The 21,025-nt window shown below is 38.7% G+C and overlaps 1 protein-coding gene across 3 annotated transcripts; it reads left to right on the top strand.

The window, feature by feature from the left end:
* Nucleotides 1–877: 877 nt before the first annotated feature.
* INPP5K (inositol polyphosphate-5-phosphatase K) lies at nt 878–19,119 on the top strand. Of its 3 annotated transcripts, XM_074595000.1 has the most exons (14): nt 918–1,071; nt 3,662–3,769; nt 4,458–4,566; nt 5,106–5,227; nt 7,493–7,609; nt 7,948–8,120; nt 9,627–9,738; nt 10,304–10,413; nt 11,000–11,026; nt 12,755–12,947; nt 13,199–13,336; nt 13,872–13,955; nt 15,204–15,308; nt 16,397–19,119. In XM_074595000.1, the coding sequence occupies exons 5-14, from the start codon at nt 7,508–7,510 to the stop codon at nt 16,493–16,495; spliced, it is 1,143 nt and encodes a 380-aa protein (XP_074451101.1). In that variant the 5' UTR covers nt 918–1,071; nt 3,662–3,769; nt 4,458–4,566; nt 5,106–5,227; nt 7,493–7,507; the 3' UTR covers nt 16,496–19,119. The 3 variants fall into 3 exon arrangements, with proteins under 3 accessions (XP_074451100.1, XP_074451099.1, XP_074451101.1); XM_074594998.1 differs by lacking the exon at nt 5,106–5,227 and having other exon boundaries at nt 883–1,071; XM_074594999.1 differs by lacking the exons at nt 5,106–5,227; nt 11,000–11,026 and having other exon boundaries at nt 878–1,071.
* Nucleotides 19,120–21,025: the final 1,906 nt, after the last annotated feature.

Below are 21,025 nucleotides of genomic sequence, written 5' to 3'. Positions count from 1 at the left end.
GGTTCCTGCTAGTGAGCGTAGCGAAGATCAGGCACCATTTTGGCTGTATTTTGGCTTTGGCAAGAGCTCCTCAGCCTGCTGGCTCCCGGCAGGGCGATGGCTGGACTGTGGGTGTTGGGGGGCTGTGGTCGTGCCCTGACCCTCTCCCCACCACCCTGGGTGGGTTTGAGGGTGATGGCTGTGCCCCGACCCTCTCCCCACCAGCACTGAGTGGGTTTGGGGGTGATGGTCTTGCCCTGGCCCTCTCCCACCCCAGTGCTGGGTGGGCTTGGGGGCAATGGCTGTGCTGTGGCCCTCTCCCCTCACCACACTGGGTGGGTTTGGGGGCGATGGCCATGCCATGGCCCTCTCCCCCCCGCAGCGCTGGGTGGGTTTGGGGGTGATGGCCATTCCCCAGCCCTCTCTCCCCCTAGCGCTGGGTGGGTTTGGGGGCGATGGCCATTTCCCGGCCCTCTCCCCCCTGCCCTTGGTGGGTTTGAGGGTCCGAGGCTGGCACCTTGCCTCAGGCCGGTTTGCTGGGGGGTTTGCCCCCTGTCCCCACACCGCAGCTCTCTGGGTTCATCCCCGCTGGGCCTCCCCGCCACATTCTGGGTTCATCGTGCTCTTTCCTTTGGCGACACACACTTTGTAGAATGGGTTAGATTTATCTCGTTGTTTCTTTAAATGTGAGTTTGTGCCTTTTTTGTCTCCTAATCTTCCAATACCGGCATATTGGAAACGAAATCTAATAAAATACTAGACAGAGCTTCACGCCTCCGTGTCCTTTGTTGCGGGTGCCGGGGATGGGGAGGCGGGGGTGCAATGGCCGCGGTCCTCCCGCCCGCCGGGCGGCGCCCTCCTCCTTCCGCAGCCCGTCGTCCCGCCCCCTCTGTCACGCGGGCCAATGGGCGCGGGGCGCTGGCGGTAGCGGGCGCGTCGCCGCTGAGGGGAGCGAGGAGGCCGCGGGCCGGGCTGTCCCTTCCCCTCCGTCCCTTCCCCTGTTCCCTCTACTGTCCCCTCCGCCGTCCCTGACTGGAGCCCCGGTGGGGAGATGGAGCCTGCGGCGGAGCGCGGCGCCGTGAGGGAGCTGAGGTGAGCGGTCGCGGGGGCGGCTCGGGGTGAGGCGCAGGTCTGAGGGGCGGCTTTGGCCAGTACGGGAGTAAAACTAGCTAAGTCGTTGCGTAATGAGGTGGGAATTAGCGAAACTTGTGTTTCTGCTTATTAACGGGGAGTTAGACTAATTGGCGATGTTATGTAGTCACACGGAATAGAGAAGAAAAGCTGATTTTCTGTTTTGAAAGCGTCGGTACTGGAGGCGTTTCAGGGAGGCTTACTGTGTATTGTTTGCCGCGTTGGGACTTCCCCGAGACCTACTTATTGCCTTTAATGAGGGCAAGATCTACTGCGCTTGGTATTAATGTATCTGGTGCCTCAAATTCCCCACTTGTCGTGAGGAGGAAGGAGCTTGAAAAAACCGTTGGCTTCTGCTTTTATGGTGTTTTTACATTGTGTCTTCACGTTGTGTCTTCTGTGGTGATGGGTTGTGGTGTCCCTCGCTGTGGGCTTGGTTCACGAGAGAAGTCCGCTTAAAGGGTCGTTGAGTAGCTGTCTGTAACAGGGAAATTAAAAAAAAAAAAAAAAAAAAAGGGAAACGAATATTTTATTAAAGATCTTAATAGTCATCTTAATGCAGTATTATAAACACTATGACCTTAAAAAATTCTCTGATGTCGAATCATTTCAGGAATCGGTGACACTAAATAATGTCTTCAGTAGCTTGCTTGTATTTAGGAATGTGTTTGTGGGAAGCTTGAGGCTGTACTCTAGCGGTACAGAAGGCTTCCAGGGTAGTTTGAGCGGTATCCTCCTCCCTTTGAAGGCTGTCTTTGTGGCACCAGATGAAAATTGGTATCACTCTGGTCTGCCCTCCCTGCTGTGAGCGGTGCTTGTACGGCCTTATGAAGTAGTCAGGAACATCGGTAAACATCTGGGACTGCATAATGCTGTAGACTATTTGCTTTGCAGATGTGTGTACATTCCTCACTATGAAGTTTTTCCTGCAGACGTAACCTACAGTGAAATTGAATTATTAAGCATGTTCTTGAAAATTTTACAATTATTTTTTTTCTTTTGGTGTGCATTCTAGCACTGCAGGCTTTCCTGTGTTATCAGTAATGTGTATACTGGGCACTTTGAGGAATTTAGTTCCTGTCAGTAATGTCTGATGACTTCAGTATTACTTCAGTTTTGTTTAATCAGATAATTGTCTTATGAAATTAGTAACTGGAGAGAGTTCCCTAGTGATACATCTCTGATGGCAAAATTAGATCTGCAGCATACATAGATTTTTTTTTTCTTTTCCCTAGGAATTTGTTGTAGAATAGCTTTTGGCTGACTTCAGTGTAGTCTTATAGAGAGAAACTATTGGTGAGAGAAGTTATGGATTACTGGATTAGTCTGGTATGCAAGGTCACTTTCCATCTTTTCCACGTACGTTGTGTGTCACCTTGAGCAGGCAGTTGATTGGGGGATAAAAAACAGCCCTAATAATGGATGTATTGGTGGGATTCACTATTTAACTATCAGTGTTTATAGGGTCCTTGTAGGACCCTAAGACGGATGGAAAATTAACAGCTTATTTTTCAAGTCTGTCTGACGTGTAATGAGACTAATGGTAAAGTGAATCCCTTTTTAGAAACTCTGATATTGAAATTACCGTCTTATAAAAAATAATAGACGAGTCCTGTGGCACACGAATGTTTCTGACCGTGCTCGAGAGGAGCAGTAGATTTGCTTGGTTTTGGTCAGAACTGTCTATTTGTATGTTTGAGAGCTGGAGATTATATTTCTACTAGCCTACAGATAGAGGCACATGATTGATTCAAATCAACACTAAATTCTTTTAAATCTTGAGCTTATAGAATTAACCACATTAAATCTATTATGAAGAAACAATTCACTGTGTGAGGTAGGGTGTGATTGCAGCTTTTGTAACAACCCCTTCAGTGTGGTGGTACTGCTACAGTTTTTTTCAGCATTGCTGCATCTGCATTTGTCCTTTTGCGTTAGAAGCAATGCTGAATTTCACATGAGTGAAAACTTGATCTGGAAGACCCTTAGCCGTCTATTTCTTTTATGCTTAAGATTTTAATGGGCTAGTCCTTCAGAGTTATTCTTTTCTTTTGAGCAAATGGCATCCTTCAGTAGCGAAGATGCATTTCAAGATTCAGCAGCCCTCTCCCTAAATGATTTAGAAAACCTGCACAACTTCCGCAGCCGTTCTGCAAGTTTCAGCAGCACAGGGTCCAGTGGCCGCTTGCAGCTCCGTCAACGAGTAGCCCAGCTTATGGCTTGTGTAGAGGACATCAGCTCGGATGATGAAATTCATGAAGAAGTGTCTCGCACTCTAGATGAAGCTTTCCTTATCTGGGGGAAAAAGCTGAAGGATAAGTGGCAAGAATTCAGGTTTTGTTCCCTCTAGTTGCTTGTTTTTATGTTGTTGGGTTTGGGTTTTTTCCTTAATGCTAGCTAATAACTAAATTTCTGATTGATGAAAAGGGACAGAAAATCTTTGTTTTCTGTAGATAGAAAATCTGTGGGGAAATCAGGTGCTCTTAGGGTCGGTTACCTGTTCACGTTTCAGTTTTATCATTGGTTTTGTGTGATTTTTGTTTGTTTGTAGACTACACTTAGTTACCTGGAATGTGGGCACAGCTTCTCCACCTCCTGATGTCACTAGTTTACTTCAGCTCAATTCACTGGGCCCAACTATGGATATGTATGTTATAGGGTAAGTATATGTTGGAGAACTTGCTTTGTAAGTTTATTGCAAAACTGATAAGTCTCAACAGCTTACTGTCTGTTACAGGAGGACTGTGCTATGTAAATCACTGCCTAGGAGGTGATTTAACATTATTGCTAACAGAAGATGAAGACTAGAGTTAGTGACATAGAACAGAGATGATTTATAGCAAGAGAATCTTCTCTCCTTCTCCTGTTGTTTTGTGAGAAAATACAGAATATCTTTTTTCTAAACACACATAAAGTTTTTGGCTGCTGTTTTCTTTGTTGGCACGTAGAGGCATAATCATTTTGATATGAAAGTTATCCAAAATTCAGCATGTTTTAAAGAAATTAGTGCAAGCTTATTAGGCACAATCTGCCATCATGTTTTCCAAACTTTCTTGAAATTTTAAAGACCTGACAGGTTATTTGTCATCACATATCTTGAGTCTAGCATTGTCTTAAACTCTGTCTTCAAGTATATAAATAGGTGTGTATATAAATCAGGTACATATATAGGTGTGTTAGACCTGCAGATGGGTTAAGCTGCTTGTAAATGAGAAACTGAACAGAAAGAAATTTCTGACTTTTGCTGAGAGGGGTCTGTTAGGATGTTGTGGTCTGTGTTCTGAAAAGGTTATATGAATTCTGTCAAAACCAGGTGATAACAGTGTGAGTAATCATGATTTATTCAGCTTACAGGAGGTGAACTCAAGAATCACAAATTTTCTGTCTGACTTGGCATTTGATGATCCATGGAGCATTTTTTTCATGGCTGTATTGTCTCCATTGGGATATATCAAGGTAATTGTTTACATCTCCTAAGTGTCACAGCAGTGAAGGAAAATACCTTGTCCAGCTCCATTCAGATTTTTTTTCCCTCAAACTTTCTCTAAAAGATAAGTTGATGGTGTTTTTTTGCAGGTGTCAGTCACTTCCATAGGTACACGTATGTTAGAAGTGATTCTTCATCATGCTTGTGTTTTCCTGGTTTGTTGATAAAGGAAATTTAAATTTTTCTATATTAATAATAACATCCTTAATTTTAGCGGTAAAAATCGGGCATACGTTTTTTTTTCATTTCTCATTTGAAATAGTTGGGCAGTTTTGATGCTTTTGCAGCTTAGATGACAAACAGAAAGAAGTTGTTCAGATATAGTGACAATCGCCTGTGTAAGTGCTGCAGAACCATATAACGAATAGAAAAATACTCCTGTCATAATAAGAATACATTCTCAAGGAACAGAGTAATAAGGGTTATTTACAATGAAATGTGATGTAAACTTACAGCCAAGAGCATGTTTCTTGTGGCCACAATATCTTTATCTCTCTCTTGTTTGTAGAAAAATTTTTTGCTCTGTGCAATATTGGGGAACTATATTGCGATGCTTCTAATGTAGTCTGCTTAAGTACCTGCTTGCGCTATAAATATCCCAAGCAATGGCAGTGATTTTCATTAAGATTGGTAAGGTTTCTTTTTTTGTTTTTCCAACTTGTTTGCAGGTGAAAATAAATTGCATGTATGTAAACCAGAATTTTACTGGTGTTATATATATATATATATATATATATATTTTTGAGGACTTTGTTTTTGATTGAAGACCTAGAACACTGTATGGCTTTTTTAAACAAGATTTTTGGTAATATCTGGGGCATAAGATCAGCTAAAGTACTAGCTATTTTAAAAATGCAAACAGTAAACATAGGAGGATATCCTGAATTTCTCTAACAGAGAGATATTAAAAGCCTTTTGAATGTTGTATTGGTTTTCTGAATCAAGCATTATTTCAGGGTGATTTTTCTGAGATTATTTTATTATCTGCATGCTAATCAGACTTAGTAGTTGTGCCATTCTTTTAACTGTAATTAAACAAAACAAAGGACTCATTGGGAATTATAAAAAGGGAAAAAACATTGTTCATTCTAGTGTAAGTCATTGCTGATAAACATTCAAAGTTTGGCTGTGGGCTGACATTCAGGCCTTGTATACAGACAGTTAAAAAGAATTCCTAATGGTATGCATGGTTGATTTTGAATTCTAATTTATAAATGTGGCACTTTGGACACAGCAGTGAATGGATGCTGCCACCTAATGGATTTCAGCAGGACTTGATTAGCTCTAATAATAAGAGGGGACTGTCAGGCCAGGTCAAAATCAAAACAGGCAGTGAGGAGAACTTGTGCTAGGACTTATCTGGGAAGTTGGCTGAGGAGGAGAGGAACAGTGACCCCTTCTTTGCTGACCTGTGACAAGGTTGGGTGTGGAGGGGTAGTTGTCATCTTTGGGGCATTCTGTCCTTTAGATAACAGATAACGTTTTCAGAGTGTTAGGTTGGCTGGAGTCAGTCAATTCTTTCACCATAAACAGAATCATGTCCCCTCTATGAAAGGTCTTTGCTTGATTTGGCGTTGGTGGGACTAGTGCTAGTTCCAGCAGAGGAGGGATCCATTGTGTTTTATGTTCAGGACCTACAGAGAGAAGAGGTTTCATATGGATCTTGAGAAATGTCTCGGGACTGGCCCACAGCAGCAAGAAATGTAGCAAATAATAAAGGGACTGAAAGATCTTGGTATCTCATGAATAAGGTAATTATGGAAAGGAGAATACTGGTTACACCACATATCTGATCAGATAGAAATGTTTAGGCATCAACCAGTAATTGACATCCATCATTTCAGTACGTTGCTTGGTATTTTGTTGGGTTCAAGGACAATGAAATCTTTAACATGTATTCTGAAATCATTTAATTGTGTAGATGTGGAGGCAAAGAAAGAAGGAATTCTGTTTTACATGTTGGGCTGAGTTTGCAGTTTTATATTCAGCGTTATTCTTAATATCAGGTTTTATTCTAATGTAGTCTTTCTTGTAAGCTCATCCAGCATAAAATTGAACTACAATTAATGTATTTCAATGTCTGTATTTTATTGAATCATTAAAACAAATACTTAAAATGAATTTTGTCTCTCATGCCAGGATCATTGTAAAGTTCATAAATTTTTAATTAAGAACATCTTTGTTAGATTATTTCCACACGAAAAAAAAACCCAACCCAAACCACAAAAAAACCCCAGTGTCTTAAAGGTTAAACAGTGTCTTACGTGCTGCCTAAGCATCTTTGCTTTGGAAGTGTTCAGTAAAGCAGTTTTTACAGGCATTGCAGATAAGAGTTACTACTGTTTGCAGCTCATTGTTTTTGCAAATGCCTAGGACTAACTGCTGTGCTTTTTAGGCATTTTAGTGGCATTTAGAAGGATTAGTCATGTGCTGAAGGATGTTACAGTTTGAAAAACTTGCTCCTATTGGAGGACTTGTAGGTGTTCACTATTAAGGTTATAAGTGAGAAATCAAGGATTTGGCTCTTCGTGAACAGGATGCTTAAAGGTAGAGGCAAGAGGCTGGTGAGGCAGAAGAAAGGTCTCTCAAGATGTTTGGGTGAATATGCATGTTTTGAGGTCAACTTCATATTTGCAATGCAGTGTTACAGCTAATGTTAATGAGTTGAGAGATTCATCAACATTGTTCATAAGCAAGTCTACAGTAGGAATATATTCTTTACAGCACTGAAATGTGTTTACATTTACTTTGTCACAATATTGAAGCCAGGCTTGGTGAACTAATTGCATGACTTCTCCTATGGCGTTTCTCACCTAAAAGCTCCTATGAAGTAGACCCAAGGAATTCCTAATGCCTCCCTGGAAATGACCATGCCCTCTTTTGTATCTCTTCCAGCTCTCCTCTGTTCGCATGCAGGGATTACTACTTCTGGTCTTTGTGAAGCATGTCCACCTTCCCTTCATACGGGACATTCATACCCACTACACACGCACAGGCCTGTATGGATACTGGGTAAGGAAGTATCTGAGACTTGATTGCCGTGGTTACTTATGCTTATGGTGCTGCGTGCCTCTGAATGGTTTCATAGTGGGAGAGAGGATATATGGTTTACTTAAAAATTATTAAACTGAGAAGCAGTGAGACTCACTTGTTTGAACTTTGTATGCAAATGTGCAACACAAACCATAATTTTACCAGTTTGTTAGCTGATATACAACAACTTATGTAGGAAGAAATTTAATTCATTTAAATCTAAATTGCAAGTTTTTAAAATTTATAGGTGGTGTTATTAGTTACGTTTGCAGGTGTTGGCTGTAGTTTCAGAGAATGTTGTTCATCTTCCATACCAGGGGAACAAAGGAGGAGTCACCGTTCGCATGTCCCTCTATGGTCACACAATTTGTTTCATGAACTGCCACTTGCCAGCTCACATGGAGAATACAGAGCAGCGACTGGACGACTTTGAGAAAATTCTGGAAATGCAGTTTGAAGGAGAGAATATTCCAAGTACCTTGGATCATGAGTGAGTTGTTCAGACCCTGTTCTGTCTGTATTGTTTTTATCTGTTATGTGATAAACTCCTGCACTGAAGAGTATGGGGTTTGGAGGTTTCATCCATCGTTTTTATTTTAAATACCTTTTTTTCAGCCTTGACCCTGAGTCCTGGGAGGAAAAGGTAACCTGAAAGATGGAGGTGTATTTTGCAAGACTGTTCTCTTCCAGTCTCGAATTACATTGAATTTGTTAGCGTATGTACTGCACATGTCCTGTGCTGGAGAGTCCATCTGTACCAAAAATCCTGTAGATCAGTGTTAAATGTTTATCTTCCTCCCTTTTTTGAGGAGATTTGTGTTATGTTTTAGGCTGGTTTTATTCCTGTTGAAATTTTAGAGTCTGGCTGAAGGCCTCTCAGCCTTTAAAACCTTGACTAATGATTTCTGTGGCTATATGAATTACACTCTGCTCAGGTGTCTCACCAAAAAAAAGCAGCAAGCCAAACCAAACCTGTTTTGGACCACTAATTGAGCTCCTGTTCCTTAATTCTGCACGAATTATTTCTATGTTCTGTTGTTTTCATGTGCTGGAATATAAAGATGGTAACAACCATTTAAAACAGGGTTTAGAAAAACATTTTAGTTTGATAATTTTTAAAAATTTTTTTATACCCGTAAAACTGCGAGGACAAATAAATCTGGAATAGATATGTAACATCACTTTAATTATTAATGAGTTAATTAAAATTAGGTAAAAATTTATGACACATGAGTTTCAAAGTCATTACTTGTTTGATATTTCAATTCAATGTGTTTTCATTTTCTTGATTATGTGCATGGGTGTGTACCAGTTCACCTACTGTCATCTTCTAAGAAGAAATTACCAATGGAACTAAAATAAAAGTTTTGTTTCACTAAGATCAAGTTTGGGGTATCCACCCCTGAACAAATCCTTGAAAGTAGGGATTTTCAAAGAGAAGTTAATTTACTTGAAAAAACAGATTTCCTGTTGTTTAAAACATTGCTGATAATACATTCCAGTGCTTCGTAATAATAACTTTCTTTCCTAATAACTATAAAACACCCAGTATGAATCCCTGCTTTCCCAAGGCACTAAACCAGAGCTCTGAGTTAGTGGATTAACATAACCAGCTGGTGTATAGGTCATGAATTTTGTGAATTATTTTACCTACTGTTAAAATTTAATTCTAAATCTGTCTCTAATAGAGATGTAAGTCGTTAGGAGACTCAGGAGAAGTTAATACCCAGGCAGTAATGAGCAAGCAGCAAGAATGCAAGGGACTTAATTTACTATTTCAATTTCCTTACATTTTTTGTTTAGCAGCAGGTTATCGCTGTGTAAGCTTATCTATAACTACTTAATGTTTGTATTTAAGATGTTTAGATTAAGTAATATAAGTGATTAGACCACCTAATTAGTGTAATGGCTTATATTCTCTTGAATTCTTCCCTCGCGTTAATGGATTCCTATAAATCTTCCTTGTTTTTTTTCTTTTCTTTTTTTTTTTTTTAAGTGTTCTCTTCTGGTTTGGAGATTTAAACTTCCGGATAGCAGATTATGGCATACATTTTGTCCGAGAATCAATAAATAACAAGCGTTACAATCTGCTGTGGGAAAAGGACCAGGTACGTTGTTTTAATCTGTTTTGGGGGGTTTGTTTGTTTTGTTTTTAATGCATGCAAACACAACACATAGTTAACATTAGAAACGTAGTTTCTAATTTCTATTAACACAAATTGAGAGTAGTCATGAGGTGGAACAGATCTAGCTGTTCACTCTGTCACTTCTCAGTCATAAAACCCAATGAATTGCAAAAATTTTCTGCATTTGCTCAGTTTCTTACTCATTTATAGTGCTCGTGTTTGACCGAAGCTTTCTTTGAACTTCATGGCTTGTGAATTGCTCCTTACCTTAATTTCTCCTCCTCTTTTCTTCTCCCAATAATTATTTTTAAGAGAAGCTTATTCTGGAATTTGTTTTGAGTAGAACTCCTACAAAACTTTTAAACAGATCATGTCAAGAGGCCTGGCAGTAACAGAGAGGCACTTTTGAACTTAGCTTTCCAAATATGTTGTACTGACTGAGATGTTGAATTCTTCTTGGAAGATGCTTTCTCAGTTGCTTTCCCAGTTGCCCGTTAAGCTCTGATTTTTGAACATAATCTTTAAAACTTACTTTTTATTTCTGCAGTTAAATATGGCAAAAAAGAAGGAAGCATTTCTTCAGGATTTCATAGAGGGTCCTCTGCAGTTTAAACCCACCTACAAGTTTGACCTTTATTCGGATGTATATGATACAAGGTAAAAGCATAATAAAATGAGTTTAGGCATGGAATATTAGAGTGAATGTGGTGCCTGACTAGATATCGCTTTAGTAAGCAAACCTGAATTTCCTGAATGTATTGGTTAACTGAGGCTATTGAGCTATTTATTCTGTTAGGCTCCTCCAGTGGTCAGATCTGAATAAATGGATATTTCTGGCTGAAGAAGCCTGTGGCTGCTGATTGCATGAGGGAAGTAGTGAAACAGCTCAGCTTTCTTTTTGGAAAGATTAGATTAACAGAATAAATCAGGGCAAAAAGAAGCCACTTCTTTTTTTGTTCTTTAATACTAAAAGTGCTCATTCGTTGTCAGAAATGAGCAAAAGGGAAAGAGTAATTGTCTGCAATTTTTATTTTCCTTCTCTGTTTAAGCATTTCATTTGATACTGCCAGTATTTGAAAATAAATGTAAATGTGTTTTTATGAATTATTTTAAGTTGAAAATGGAGTAGCTTAAGTTTCCAAAGTTTTTCTCTGACACTAAAGTTCATTGTTAAGTATTACTCTGATGTTTCAACAGAAGAATAAAACAGGGATTTTGTACTGATCTTTTTCTTTACTTCCAGAGAGCGGAAGTCCCTGTTTTGGTTTAAGTAAGAAGAGAACTTTCTGCATTTCATAGATTTGTAAATATTTCAGAATCAAAACAATGCTCCTCACTGAGCTTTTGATTTGATTTTTGTGAAATATTCGAAAATCAGATGACAGCTGATTTTCTTCAGGGATTTTCTGAACCTGTCTGAAAGCTGTGATGTTATCTACTCTGCTGTTGCACTTAATATTGGAAGTTTATTCATTTGGATCCAAAGACATTTTGCTCCCTAATTGATTGTGAAGAGATACAAGGGGACCAGCAGTAAATCCAGTTAACAAAAAATACTTATAATCAAACTCAGACATTCTAAGAATGATTCATAGCCTGCTAGTCTGTATTGGCTCGTTTAAAGAACAGAAAGTATGCTTACGCGTACTGTGTGCGTTCTGCTGCAGTTAAACCTAGCAGAGATATTTTGGTGGGATGGGGCATGATCAGTTGACCTCAAGGCAAGCGCCCTTGAAAAGTGTGCTTTATGAGAAGGACACAGTGTTTTGTTATCTTTGATTCTTTTTCAATGTGGATTTTGAGGTTTTCTTTCCCATCTAAAATCCCATTTTCTGTAAAATAGTGAGCGTATTAACTTAAGCTGTTCTTTTGGTGTTTTCTTGCACAGCAGAGCAGACATATGGCAGCTCATAAAGATTTCTGTCGGTTTATATAATTACTGGACTAAATGGGATATGACCCCTTAGTCATTTAAAATCTTTCCACCTTATTAAAGCTGAGTCAGACTTGTATGTGGGAAGGGGTAAAACGAAAGTATATTGAATATTGAACTAAATGGCATTTCCAATTTATGATGATTTTGATATTCAAAGTTATTAAACTGACAGTTTTCCTTACACATCCTGCTCATTACCTTTTATAATTCAATCCAGTCCATTCTAATTCCTCTTTCATAGGGTATGATCTTTTCTCCATTTCAATTTGAAGTGATACATCCATACAGAGAGTTGCTGTTAAGTCTTCCTCCCACTACAGAGAGAACCACGAAAGGCTCATGTCTTCTGTTGTTATTGATATGGTATAAAAGGAAACTCTGAATTTGATTACAGCTTGATGTATAGCACAGTTGCAGGTTGCAGGCACAACTTTCTTGATTATGGAATTTTTAAAACCTTTTGATATGAGACAGCAATAGCTTGCAAACTTGAAATGCAGGCCAGTATGAGTTACAGGAACTTGAAATAAAGCATTGCTTTGTCACCTGTGATTAGTATAAGCTACCTAAGTTTGTCCGGTTTTTATTGTTAAAAGAAACTTCTTCTCAAATGTTTTGAGTAATTTCAAACATCGTTCAGACTCTTCTTACATCTTCCTTAAGTTTATGCCCCTTTTCTCAGAATAGCTATGCATTTGAAGCTTGGGCAGTTGCTATATTATCTCAACGTTCTTGCATGTTTTTATGGAGTGTTTTAGGAGAAAGTATCATTTCCTGTATGAAGCCAACTAACCCATTGAAATGCCCTTCTCCCCTTCATTTTACTCCTCTTTCAGAAACCCATAAAACTTATTTGTGGTAAATGGAGCTGAGTTCAAATTAAGGAAAACCTTTGTTGTAAAGCATATTGAACAGAGCTGTAAAATGAAGCTTGGATGTGATTGCCTTCTTTTATTAATACGTATCTGACAGTCTTTCAGCTTTGAGTAGATTCTGCACAGTATTCTTAGCTTTTGGCAACTGTTCTTCTTCTCATTTCACTTTTATCTTACGCTTTTACAGTGAGAAGAAAAGAAAGCCAGCGTGGACTGATAGAATTCTTTGGAGAGTGAAAAATCTCTGCCAGAATGCATCCAAAGAAGGCGAATTCTCTGAAGAAGAACAGACAATTTCTGTTACTTTGAATAACTATATCAGTCACATGAGCTATGGCATCAGTGATCACAAACCTGTTACGGGAACTTTTGGGCTTGAGGTGCTGTCTCAGTTCTGTTGATAAGAGAAAGTTTGTTTTACTAAGTCTTGCCTTAAAGAAGCTGGTTTTCTAAACTTTGTAAGTCATAATCTCTGTTTCGTTCACTTCACTTCATAGTGAAGGCAGCAGATTATTTCCAGGTTATTTCCTTTCAGTTAAGTCCCACAGCAGGTGTGGCAGAGAATAACTTGAAAAGAATAACTGAAAGAATGACAGAGTTGACTGACTTTAAATTCTGTTCTTTTGTCTAGTTGAAGCCGCTTCTGTTGGATCCTTTGGTCACGCTGAATCCTGAGGGTGAGTGGAGTGCAGAACATGATGTTCTGATCAGCTATTCTGCAGTGCCTGAATTCCCAAGCAGTGCTTGGGACTGGATTGGACTCTTCAAGGTAATGTTATCACATCGTGGCTCTTTAATGAAGATGGTGAATATGACTGGAGGAGGTAGTTGATAGTCTTCTGTCATGGGACATTGTGACTCTTGCTAGTGCAAAGCTTTATGAAATAGTGAACTATCCTTCATTGCTGTTAGTTTCTGTATGCTGACAGTTTAGTTGCCTAGTATGTGAGCTCTTTCACACCCTTTAAAGTATCTGCTAAGATAATGTGGTGATTTATTTAAGTAAAATGATGCAGAAGCAGTGAAAAGGAATTGTCCTCCCCTAGTGCCTGCAGATCGAAAGATTTATACAGCGATGAAAAAAACAAAAATAGAAGCCAACGGAAGGGTGCGAGAACAGAGCACTTGCACCCTCTCAGAAACAAAAGATGTGTGCTTGTCCCCAAAATTTTTTGATCCTAAAAATGAAGTGTTTTAATTACTTCAGTGAAGTAGTAAAACATCTCTCTTGTAACTTTGATTTTTCCATGTGGTATGTTTTTCGTTTCCTTCAGAAGGCTGATGGTTTGCACCTTCCTTTGCAGGTGTCTTTCAGGCATGTGAATGATTATGTTACTTATGCTTGGGTAGAAGATGATGAAATTTCTTCTACTAAAGACAGTAAACAAGTAAGCCGGTTGTATTTCTTTCTAATGTAGTTTCCCATAGAGTAGCATTCAAGGTCTGTTTTTTCCATATCCCTTTCCTCTTACGGGTTCTGTATCCTCTTTCTGAGTTGAAGCTGATTGGGAGTGATATTATTGTTTAAAATCCCTCTTCCTAATTCTTACTAATCTTCAGGTGTGATCATATTGCTTAAGGGAATTGATGAAAAAGCAATTTATTCCTGTAGTGACTTTTCATTGTATTAAAAACTACTGTCATTTTGTATTTTGGTCCATTTCTGTCACTGAAGTAACTGGCCATTTTTCCATCTGATTCTCAAAGTTGCTTGATGTATCTTAAATATTTATTGTGTGTCATTTTCATTACAGTTGTAAGTACCTAATGTTACTAACGCAGTTAGTTCCAGGTATCTAATACAGCTACAGATTAGGGTTTCTTAAGACTTTTCTTCATTTTGGCTGTTGTGTGTTTTAGTCCCTCTTTAAAAACTGCTGTCTGTTACATAGCTTTCTAGTAGTGATTACCTAAGGTGATTTAAAACAAACGAAGAAAACTTATTTTGAATGCAAGCGATCTGTTCCCAGAGATATTTATCTGAGCAAACAGAAATTCAGATTTAATTTTGGAGACGCAGTGAGTGCAAGGATGGATGAGATTTCCCAGCCAACAACGGAATGCAGTTATTTCTTGTTAGAGATTTTGTTAGCATCAAGTTTGCAACAAGAGCCCAAATTGTATTGTGTCAATATTTTGAATCTCAAAATTTCTCTGATATCATGGTTTCCTATCCCTAAGCTGAGAAATCTAAGCACTATGGAAGTTGTTTTAGCAGGATACTGTGGGCTGCAGTTTAGGAATCACGGGTCTTTAGAGTAGTACAAAACGGAGGCGGTGGGTTTGCTGTGCTGTTCCATGTGGCAGCTTATTGCCACCAGGAGGCGGTTCATCTCCCTCCTTGCTGCTTATGTGGCCTTGCCCCTTCCCTTACCAACAGCTCTGGGTTTCTTCTCCCTTCTTGCTGAACCAAGTCCGCTTGATAACACAGTGAAGAGTATTTGCTTTTCCTCCCTGATTCAGTTTTCAGGTAGTTTCATGAGTTGTGCCTGTCCTCATCCTTTTTAGCTTATGTTTAAAAACTTATAAATAATAAATACTAATTTTTATGGTGTCCTGAATCGCAGAGACTGCTTTTTTGTCGGTTTCTCTCTCTGTGGAAATTACCCATTGCCTATTCTTATTCTTGTTGACAGGTTTACATGAGTGCTGCAGAAATACCTGATATGGGAGGAGAATTTTTGCTTGGTTATTACAGCAATAATTTGCAGTCAATAGTTGGTATCAGCCAGCCTTTCCAGGTAATATATTTGGAAGCTTTGATTAATATTGATGTGATTTTTATTTCTTTTGCTTTCATATGCATCTGAATGTAGGTGTGTGCAGCTGTGTTAATCCTGGGGGAAGTGGCAGCAGAAGTAATTGCAAAAAAGATAGGTGCTGGATAACATCCCATAAAAGAATTTGCTGATATGCTAAAAGTCTCTTAGTAGCTATTATGGCAACACGTTGTTGTAATGGTATAAGACGGGTTTCTTTAAGCTTTCGTTTTTGGAACTTCAGGCTCTGTGAGTTAAGTTTCTAGTTTCTGTAAAGTTGAGAAGTCAAATCAACTTAAACGCTGCCAAGTTTCTGATAGATTGTAAGTGAACTCTTTGTGTTCCATTCTGTGGTGGATTTGCACAGAAACACTTCCTGTAATTTAGTCACTTGAATTTGGGAAAGACAGGGCAGCTGGAACTCCAAGTTATTTGTTTAATAGGCTTCTTCGTTTAATTTCTGAAAGGATGGCTTAAACTGCACAGACTAGCTGAAGTGACCGAGCATTGCTGCTTCTACACAAGCATGTTTTGCCAAAATCATTTTGTTTGTTCCTAATTTTCCATGCTGTCATGACTGTGCTAATGTGTTGTAGAATAGTTAAAATGGAAGTTCTGCATCGTTGTTGGATGAAGGCTTCTAAATGGCTGTGAGACTCCATTACCCTAGGGGATACAGTAATGAAAGTTACTGGGCTGGCTGGTGTATCTCAGTGATACTGTTCATATTTTTCTTTCTATATTGGTGAGAAACATTGTAAAGTCCAGTATTTCAGTTGTCTCTGAGCAAGATCTACCACAGAGTCTGCGGCATGATTGTCAGTTGTATGCGGATACAACACACCACGTGCCTTTCTTTTTGCATGACGCTTAATGTTTTGGTATTAGTTTAGTGGGTTTTTTACTAGATTTTTTTTTAAATTTCCTAACTGCTGCATAGATATGTCACTTCGAATTTTCTCAGTTTCTAGCAAGTATGTAAGACATCTTTATATAATGGTGTATTGATAGGATAGAGCGACACAGTGTTTCTGAATGTGTTAATTTGTTAACTACTGTCTTTCTTCTAGATTCAGCCTAACAGAACATTAATAGACAAGGATCTGACACAGGAAGAGAACAGTTGGATGCAGAAACCTGACAATCTGGAGTCGCGTGATGAGTTCTGAAGGCAGAAAGGGCATTTAGTGGTCCTGATTCAGGAGTCAGATGATTCTTTATGTCTTAGTTGATTATAAGCTTTTACTCTTAGAAGATGGAGTAAGACAGTGCAAGTAAGACAGGTAGGATTGTTCAGAAACTTTGTAAGCTCATAGAAGATAATTTATTGTGGAAACAGATATTTTTATTGTTATGGGGAGAGTAACGCGCTTGCACTGGATGAGAACTGTAAAAATAGCACCTAATGAATGCTGTATGTTTTAAGATGATGAACATTTCTAATACAATGATTTAACCTAAGTAAGTTGCGATCTGTAATAGGTTTTTACGCTTGCTCCTTTTTTGTAGAGGATATTTTATTTATGATACAAGATTTGCTATCCTGTAACCACTTAATCATTGATTTCCAAATTTTTAGTTTAAATTAAGTTATTTAAAAAATTATTTATTAGGTACAGCTAGTTAGCTTGTTTTAAAACTTTATTTGACTTTCAAATGTAAGCGGATTACCTTTTGGGAAACACATGTGGCAACAAGTCACATGAAAACAATATCTTTGGAGTGTGTAAATTCTCCCTTGGTAGTAGATTCCTTTTATTCATGCCTTACTGGTAATTGTTTGTAGGATTTTCCATTTCTTATTTTTCCAGATTGAGATACATTTATCAAAACACACTTTTCCTGATTTACTTTTTTTTAATTCTTCTTTTATAAAACAATTTAGCAATTTGCCTATTGCATCTCTCCCTCTGATTTAAAAAAGTAAAACAAAACCACTTTTATACTAGTCTCTGGCTCAGAGCTAACCGGGATCACACAATTTCTGAAAGAAATTATTGGAGAAATGCTTTAGCATAGGTGAGCCGACCATAGGTTCAGAAAGCACTTGTTGGCAAAGAGCTGATGATCGTGGTACTAACCCGGATTGTTTCCTGTTGTTATATAGAATTTAGAAAATCAAAGCCATATTTAAGCACTTCCCTGTTGTCATCCTGCCACATAATTGCTACGCTTACTATAAAGATGACGGGAATTATAAATGGGGAATTTCAATGGAACAAGTTCTTTCTTATGGCATAATCTGTGCTACCAAAATTGTAAATCTCTTCAATTTATAGCAATTGGTCTGCAAAATTTCTGTTTTTCTAGAGGTGCTTAGACCTTAATGGATCCTGTGCACTTGAGGGTGGAGACGGAATAAGAAAGGTCATGTACCTTTAAAAACCTGAAAGGTAGTTAGCTTCAGAAATTATTTTGTTTCTTGATGAGGAAATGGAGATGTTATTGGAAGAGGCACCAACATTCCACAGAATCTCAGACTGCAGTGCTGGAAAAGAGCGCTTGCGAGTCTCCCATGTTCTAGGTACACAGCGTCGAGCTACCTACAGTGTGTGGTAAGTAAAGTTAATTACTCACCACTGTCACGTTGGTTATGGATGGAAAGGAGAAAATTAGGTTCAAATGGACGAGCAAAGCAAAGGATATTGGTGTGTTTATGTTGGAATATTGCTTCAGAACTGAATGGATTCCTTTTTGCTTTTTTTTCCTCAAAGCCTTACTTTTTTCAGGGTTCTTTTGAGATAGAAGGTCAACACTTTGATATGCCATTTGCTTTGCAATTACTTGTTTATATCATTCACTTTATGAAATCATCAGCGTTCTGGGTGTCTTTGTATACTGTGGAAACTATAACATAGGTTAACTGGTTAGATAGTTGCAGTGTGGGGTTTGAGAACACTTAGCCTCTGCAAATTTTAGTTATATCTCAGCTTAATGCTTGATGTTGGAACTGTTGTAAGTAGTGAGGGCAGGTTCAGAGGATACTGTGTTCATTGCATGGATTAAAACTGCCTTGAGGTTTAAAGTTTGTACATTCTTATTACACTTTGAAACAATATTAGAAACATTTTCACATTTGTACTGGTCTTACAAGAGTTTGTTTTGCACTAAACCTTTCAGATATGTAACTTTTCATGGCAACTAGGGCATCAGACAAATCCCTACTGAATTGCAAAGAACTTTTGCGGTTCCTGAGTTGTACTCTTTCTGGTTTTACTTGTGTAACTGTATTGCCATACTCCGTGGAAGGAGTGTCTGTGGAGAGCTCAAAGAACAGTGGTCTTTGAATTCCAGACCACAGCTGGCGATTTATTGTGGACCAAGATCCAGTTTCCTCTAATCAGGGTGCATCTGCTGTTCATGAGCAGCTCAGAGGGGGAGCCATACAGCCGCTTTACATGGGCAAGAAACTCAAGATCCTTAATGTATGAGAGCTGATAACCCTCTCAATCACTGGACATAGAAGCTGCATTTTGTAAACTAATCCTTTGAACCACAGGACTTCGCTGAAAATGCCCATGGCAGCTGTGATTGAATCTGCTTGTGTGTTAGTGGGATGCTGCACAGAACTGTATACTTCTTTCTTAAGTATTATGCACACAGTAGCACTTTTGTTTACTACTGTTACCTATGGTAGCTTTTCGAACTATTCCATGACCTGTAATGATACAATTTCTGATGAAATTTATCTTTCTTAAAACACCTTTAATTGGATGTTATAATCACTGGAAATGTTTTTATACTCGTGTTTTCTTTTCATGTACCACTAAAATAAATCCTGGCAGTGAAGCGTTCTATGTGGCCTCTCTTAATTTGAGAACGAACACATCGGTTCGGGTGGCGAGGATTAATTTGTGCATGGTAACCTTTCTCCAGGAAACTTCAGTCATGTTTAATGCGCAGATGCCAACAGTATTTTAGAATGGAAATATGTCAGTAATATATGCACTAGGGCTTTGGACTGCAGAAGAAGGGCAAGGACAAATACTATTTTTCTTTTGGACAAAGCAGATACATCTAATATTTTATTTTTCGTTTAAATGAGTCCAGGATTAAAGGGACTTCTGGTTTGGATTTTCTGTCCTCCCTATCCCATTGAGGAGGTTTTCATATTTTCCTTGTAAAAATGCTGAAGCCATTTAAATTGCTTTCTTAATTTTTAAGAACAAGTTCTTCTAAATTCACTTTTTCACAGTGAATGTGAATTTTTCACAGTAGGATTTGAGATGTCTCTTTTTTGTCTTCGTGAAAGATCTGCTGCATTGTACTTCATCCTTTAAATTTTCTATATTTTCATGTAAATTTCCATCCAAGGGTACCTTTTCCTAATTCCTTGCTGTTAGAGAATTTATTTTAAAATAGGAAATATGTCTACACAGGAACGTTGTTCAGCGTAGCCTTATTTAACTTCCATATATTTCTGATTCCTAGCTAACCTCAGGATGTGCAGAGTATCATTGCACATAGATAGTACAGCTCTGTGTAAACAGGAAATATTTCTAAGATGTCTTGCGTGTTTGTTAGACCCTAAAAATACGTTCTGATAAAAACTATTGTTTCTACTACCACTACTTCCTTCGCTGTTCTTGGGCACTAAGTGACACTCAGATGAACTTGTCTTAATTAATATACTGCAGTGGAAAGGTCAGTCGAACAAAGCTTGAATTAGGTTTTCCTTGAGAGAGGAAATGATACCTTTTTTGAGAACTCTGCATTACTAGCAGCAATATTTCTGATGGCCCTATCTGTCCTTGGATATAGGGATTTTCTATTTGAAAGTGATTGAAATGAAGGAATTTCTTTTGTGATAACAAGAGCCAGAGATCACAGAAAGTTCCTGGTACTCCTCACGGCAATTTAACCTTATGCATTAAACAGATAATATCCTGATTTCCTTATACCTGTTTTTTCTTTATACCAATCTTGAAAGGGAATGGAGAAAGAGAGTTTTGTGTAAAGACGGAAGTGTTGGAGGCCAGTTGTCTATATGCACAACTTGCTTTCTTTTATCTTTAACTCTCTTCAGGCGCAAGTGCAAATATTACGGTTGTTTAGTTCACAGTAGTGCAGTTAGCTATTCCTTTTGTGGCTGCTTTGGTCAGCCAAGGCAGCGGCGCTCAGCACCTGCTGAATCTCTGCAGCACACGTTGAGTTCCTCTGGAAGCTGATCTGCTCAGGAACTACACTGAACTTGTCTGTTCAATTGCTTCAACTTGAGAAAAGACACGTATCTCTGTGTGTACGTCCCTGTGTTACAGTGGACCCATCATCTTCCCCTTATAAGGGCTCTGCAATTAAAAGTAAGAATGTCTCATATGTGCAGTCTAGAAAGTAGCAAGAAAACCTGCGTGGGAGCTTTTGAAGCACAGGTTGGAAGAATCACTGGAGGAAAACAGTGAAGTCGGAGGAAGTATGAGATCTGGGAATGCAAACTGGCGAGAGGAAATGCAGCGGTGTGGAAAAATTTGGAAAATAAGAATTTACTAGCCCCACAAAAAAAGGAAAAATACAATAGCAAACATTTTAACCTGTTAACCATACTTTGTTTGAAACTGACAGTTATCAAAGACAGACATCAGCCCTAGTAGGGGATGTTTCAGCATTGTTTATCAAATATGAGCTTTATTGTAACTGTGGTTTTAAAGTGTACTGCTTGGTCTCAGCAGAGACCGCACTACGTTCCTCTCTTCCCTCTTCTG

Source organism: Larus michahellis, chromosome 7 (assembly GCF_964199755.1).
Source record: "Larus michahellis chromosome 7, bLarMic1.1, whole genome shotgun sequence".
Lineage (NCBI taxonomy): Eukaryota > Metazoa > Chordata > Aves > Charadriiformes > Laridae > Larus > Larus michahellis.
Note: the sequence above shows the minus strand (reverse complement) of the source record. Positions and strands in the feature narration are given on the sequence as shown.